Consider the following 6316-nt stretch of genomic DNA (forward strand, 5'->3'; position numbering starts at 1 on the left):
TCACATTGCTACCAGCAGAGATTCCTGAAAAAACACAGAGAACAGCATACTGTTGCTGAGGGATAAATCATTACTTCATTTAGTTAATACAGCACTTATGTAACCAGGTGAAGGGTACCTCAAAGAAAACGTTGACAACTAACTCTGGTGGGCATTGCCTTTCAAATGTATTCACACATAGAAACACAAACACACACTCAGAAATACAGTTGCACGTAGAATTAAAATAAATACACATAAACTTAAAAGGAACACACACACACACACACACACACACACACACACACACACACACACACACAGACAAACACACGCGCGCGCGCACGCACACACACGCACACAATTATCATACATGGTGTGACGGCCTAGAGGTAATGCGTCCGCCTAGGAAGCGAGAGAATCTGAGTGCGAATCACAGCTCAGCCGGCGATATTTTCTCCCCCTCCACTAGACCTTGAGTGGTGGTCTGGGTGCTAGTCATTCGGATGAGACGATAAACCGAGGTCCCATGTGTAGCATGCACTAAGCGCACGTAGCAGAAACTACGGCAACAAAAGGGTTTTTCCTGGCAAAATTCTGTAAAAAAAATCCACTTCGATAGGAAAAACAAATAAAACTGCACGCAGGAAAAAAAAAAAAAAAGGCGGGGGGTGTGGGGGGGGGTCGGCGCTGTAGTGTAGTGACGCGCTCTCCCTGTGGAGAGCAGCCCAAATTTCACACAGAGAAATCTGTTGTAACAAAAAGAGAAATACAATCCAATACAAAACAATACAATACAATACATACACACAAACACGCAGCCCCATCCGCCCCCATACATACACAAATACTCACAAATACATGTACACTTACTCACACAGAAAAAGACACGAACATGCAGTCTCCCCAATCCATACCCCCCCCCCCTCCCCCGACACACAGACACACCCTCACACACACACAGAACACACACACACACTTACGGCACTGAAAGATGTTACTGCCAGTGCGTGTTTTAACACACTCTGTGTCAGCAGTACAATGGGTGAAGTTGGAACCTGGACATGTCTGTCCCACTTTGGTTTCTGTCAACACGTCAACATGGACATATTATTTACTTGTACAGTCACTGCATTTGGAACGGAAAGGTAAAGAGTAGTGTTTATCATTGTGGATTGTAGTGTACCCTAAATTTATAGAGCTTTTAATAATTATATGAAGCATAGGTGTCCTTTATAATAATGTGCTTACATCAGCTTGATTATCTCATTGAACTTGTTCTAACTTTACCTGTGGCAGTTATCTCAACTTTAATAATTTGGTGTTGTTGTAAGCAAAGATCACAATGACTGATAGTCTTATATGTGACGAAATGGATTCATGTGCTTGATAGCACGCTATGTGTGTCCTTAGGCTCAAGACTGCTGTAGAGCGTGTGTCCAGCTTAACATTCATGCTCAATTACAACAAAAACAAGAGAGGCAAGGCCTTCAAGATTCACTTGTGATGCACTTTAAAAAAAAGATCCAAGCTTTTTATGTATTGAGTATAATTTCAAAATGTAATGTTTAAGATGAGAAAGATCAGTTTAAAGCAAATTAACTCCCCTAGCATTACAGAGTAATTTCCCTTTTTTACTATCTGCACCAAAACGTTTGCAAAATAAATAAAACTTCCATGCTTAGCAAAAGAAGTTCCTGTTTGAACAAAAAATAATAATAATGACTGCTCTAGCTGTTGGGTCAGAATATCAGATCAAAGTGCCAAGTTTAGAGAATACAAAAAATATAACAGTAAATGCAGTTTGCATATAATTAGGCTTCATTCTTTATTTTTTGTGCCCATCCCCGAGGCGCAATATTGTTTTAAACAAGATGACTGGAAAGAACTGAATTTTTCCTATTTTTATGCCAAATTTGGTGTCAACTGACAAAGTAGTTGCAGAGAAAATGTCAAGTTTACCACGGACACACAGACACACACACAGAGACAACCGAACACCGGGTTAAAACATACTCACTTTGTTTACACAAGTGAGTAAAAAAAAAAAAAATTAAAAAAAAAAGCAAAAAAAAAAAGCATCCACTCATCCAATCCATTTCCAAGGTGGAGGGAGAGGGGTGTTTGTATCTGCCTGTCTGTCTGTGTCTGTGATTCTGTCTGTGTTGTGTGTGTGTGTGTGTTTGTGCGTGTGTTCTCATGTATGTGTGCGTGTGTTTGTGTGCGCGTGCGTGCGTGCGTGCGTGTGTGTGTGTGTGTGTGTGTGTGTGTACTCACTACAGGTGTTGGATTCACACACAGCAGTGGTCACACACTGGTTGCTGCCATCAGAACAGTCCAGACTACCACCAGCAGGGATTTCTGAAAGAGAGAACAGTCTACAGTAACTGGCGTCATAATTCATCACATGATTCATTTGATATGGTAACCTAAGAAACTGGATGGAAGTGGACCGCAAAGTAAATGTTGACAACTTACACTGGTAGGCAATGCCTTTTAAAAGTAATCATTCACACACACACACACACACACACACACACACACATACACCCACACACACACACACACGGAGGATGAGGGAGTGACGACCACATTGATGAGGGAGGATGAGGGAGGGAGGACCATATTGATGAGGATGAGGGAGGGGGGACCACACTGATGAGGGAGGATGAGGGAGGGAGAACCACATTGATGAGGGAAGATGAGGGAGGGAAGGACCACACTGATGAGGGAGGATGAGGGATGGGGGACCACAGTGATGAGGGAGGATGAGGGAGGACCATATTGATGAGGGAGGGAGGATGAGGGAGGGAGGACCACTCTGATGAGGGAGGACCACATTGATGAGGGAGGATGAGGGATGGGGGACCACAGTGATGAGGGAGGATGAGGGAGTGACGACCATATTGATGAGGGAGGACCATACTGATGAGGGAGGATGAGGGAGGACCATATTGATGAGGGAGGATGAGGGAGGGAGGATGAGGGAGGGAGGACCACACTGATGAAGGAGGATCATATTGATGAGGGAGGATGAGGGAGGGAGGACCACACTGATGAGGGAGGATGAGGGAGGACCACACTGATGAGGGAAGGATGAGGGAGGGGGACCACACTGATGAGGGAGGATGAGGGAGGGAGTGAGAACCATATTGATGAGGGAGGATGAGGAGGACCACATTGATGAGGGAGGATGAGGGAGTGACGACCATATTGATGAGGAGGATGAGGAAGGACCACATTGATGAGGGAGGATGAGGGACGGAGGACCACACTGATGAGGGAGGATGAGGGAGTGACGATCATATTGATGAGGGAGGATGAGGGAGTGAGGACCACATTCATCTGGAAGGATGAGGGAGGACCACACTGATGTGGAAGGATGAGGGAGGGATGACCACACTGATGAGGGAGGATGAGGGAGGGAGTGAGGACCACATTGACGAGGAAGGGGGAGGGAGTGAGGGAAGACCAAAACTCGACGAATGATGAGCGCCCAGTGGCAGCCGTCAGTCGGCTCTACCCTGGTAGGCAGCCAGTTGTGGAAATGAACCCGTGATGTAAAGCACTTAGAGCTTTGATCTCCAACCAAGTATAGGCGCTTTATAGGTATCCATATCATCATCATCAACACTTAACGATACCGCTGTCATCACTAAGGATATCTGCCATTCATACACTGCCTGGTCGATAAATCCAGCACCTGCATGTCTTGTGCTCCGTGCAAAGTGCTTCAGATGGACAGGAAAAGCGCATGACAGACTTGAAAAATCATACATATATATATATATATATATATATATATATATATATATATATATATATATATATATATATATAATGAATGAAGCATATGCTATTCATGTGTCTGTGACAAGACCGCGAGAAAATGAACATCCATGGAGCCACCCTCACCACCTTCCCCTCCCCGATCTCCCTTTCCTTTCCCTCCCAATGTCATCTGCACATGGAGGGGGAGGGGGTGGGGTGTGTGTGTGTGGGGGGGGGGGGGAGAGGGCATGGGGGGGGGGTTAGAGTGAGGTGTGGGGGCAGCACCAGTGCAAGGTACAACTGACGACGCGAAAATCACAGTGTGTGGCACGCGCGCATAAACACACACACACACACACACCACACGCACACCACACACACATCATCATCATCATCATCATCAACAGCAGCAGCAACAGCTGATGAAGTATGTGTGTGTGTGTGTGTGTGTGTGTGTGTGTGTGTGTGTGTGTGTGCGCGCCCATATGCATGAGTCTGTACATATATTGGTGTAGGTCGTGCGTGTGCATGCTGACCTCTGCACAATACGAAGAGATATTTTGAACCACAGAGACAATTCATATTTTTTAGTTGTTGTATTTTTTTTTAATTGTTATTGTTATTTTATTTTGTGGTCTGATGTGGCAACAATTCGATTATTCATTGTTTTATTGAGGACATGAAAATTTTTCATGTTTGTTTCTCCCTTAAATGTTTATGTCCGTGTTATGTCATAAAATTTTGTTTGTTTTCAAACGGTTATTTCAATATTTTCAAGTCACTAACACATATACACATATGTCTCTCTTTCTGTCTGTCCCTCTCTCTGTCTGTCTCTGTCTCTCTCCCATATAATCTCTTCAGTTTTGTCATCTGAGGCATGTTCAGAGTATTTTACCCAGTGGCATTATCACGCTGACAGAAAGACAGGGAATACTCAGGGAATATATACCAAAGATTTTGCATTGAAAAATGTTTTTTATCACTTAAATAACTTTCAAATATACCTACACGCACGTGCGTATATGGATACAGACACACATTCGCACGCTCCTCGGCCCCTCTCACACACACACACACACACACACACACATATGAGCGTGCGTGTAAAAATACTTGTTATATTCAAAAGCATGAACCCAATGTTTGTACGGCATACAACTGGATGTATACACTTATACACCAACTTATATGCTGGCTTTAAACAAGAAAACAGACACAGACACAGAAATATAGGTCATTATAATCAGACTCACAGACATCCCCCCACCTCCTACACTTACAATTACACACACAGAGGGAGCGGGGCATTTTTGGCAAAGGGGACGTTACGGGATACATGGGGGGTGGCGGGGGACATTTTCAGGGTAAGGGGGACATTTCAGAACGAGGCTAAAAGCCAAGAGAGGGGACATTTTGGCCGCTAACAATGTCCGCAGGGGGCATTATGAACGGTGAGAAAGTCCCCGGGGGACATTTCCAGCGGTCAGTTTGTCCCCCGGCGACGTTTCCAGGTGGGGGACAATCTGGGATGCTACAGCGGTTCACCACATACTTCTACTTTGTCCGTGGCGTCATCTCCCTCTTCCTGCCGTACAAATCAACGAGTGGGATCTTCCATGTACAGCCGTTCTTACCGCCGTCATTTAGGTAACCGTACTCCGCTTTCCGGAGTTAAGATCTGTCGTGTTTACAAAAATCAATGAAAGATATTCTTTCCCATAAGACAAGGGGGTGGAAGTGCTGAAAGATAAAACTGGAAGCATGCTGGATGACTCACCACCGGAGCAGCGGACGCTGACAGCAACAGAAGGATGACAGTCACTGCTGACCTCCCGCCAGCCCCAATGATCGCAGTGTGCTATGTTCTGCTCTGTACCCTGACACCACACCAGGTCAAGAAACATGTGGTCTGGCGGAGACCCGTGCGGCGCGTTGTCTATCACCTGTGGATTGTTCACATCGACACACAGCACTTCCGTGATTGAGAGAAAGATGAAGGAAGTGGAGCAAAAGGAAGAAAAGGAATGAAGAGAGGAAAACATGACAGAACAGAGCAAAAGGAAGAAAAGGAATGAAGAGAGGAAAACATGACAGAACAATGCAAGAGAGAATCAAAGAAAGAATGAAAGAAAGAAACGTTTACAGGGAATTCAATTAGTCAGACCAAAAGCAAAAGAACAACCAAAAGAAAAAGGTGGAGAGAAAAGGAGAGAAAGTGAAACAGACAGACATACATACATACAGACAGACATACACACAGACAGACAGACAGGTAGACAGGCAGTGAGACAGAACAGACAAGCAGACAAACAGAGAGACAGACAGGCAGACAGACAGGCAGGCAGAGAGACAGACAGGCAGACATCCTCACCTGTCCACTGTCGCCCAGCCTCAGCTGCCGACACACGACTCTGGCGTCACTGTTGTCAAACTCCGTGGGGCAAATGCCGCCCCAGTCTCCGTCAGGCAGTCGCACTTCCACGCGTCCCTCTTTCTCGCTTCCCCCAAACAAACGAAGCTCTAGATCTACATAGACAGACAGAAATACAAAAATGTGCACTGT

General features: G+C 45.3%; 1 protein-coding gene across 1 annotated transcript in view; it reads right to left on the bottom strand.

The window, feature by feature from the left end:
- Positions 1-6316, bottom strand: part of LOC143288266 (galectin-3-binding protein-like) — a 7311-nt gene continuing 995 nt past the window's right edge. Inside the window, exons 2-6 of the mRNA XM_076596614.1 lie at positions 6125-6279; positions 5531-5696; positions 2257-2340; positions 928-1064; positions 1-24 (exon numbers count right to left, since the gene is read on the bottom strand). Of these exons, the coding sequence (XP_076452729.1) occupies positions 1-24; positions 928-1064; positions 2257-2340; positions 5531-5696; positions 6125-6279 (566 nt within the window). The remainder of the gene's footprint in view (positions 25-927; positions 1065-2256; positions 2341-5530; positions 5697-6124; positions 6280-6316) is intronic.

Source organism: Babylonia areolata, chromosome 12 (assembly GCF_041734735.1).
Source record: "Babylonia areolata isolate BAREFJ2019XMU chromosome 12, ASM4173473v1, whole genome shotgun sequence".
In the NCBI taxonomy this organism is placed as follows: domain Eukaryota; kingdom Metazoa; phylum Mollusca; class Gastropoda; order Neogastropoda; family Buccinidae; genus Babylonia; species Babylonia areolata.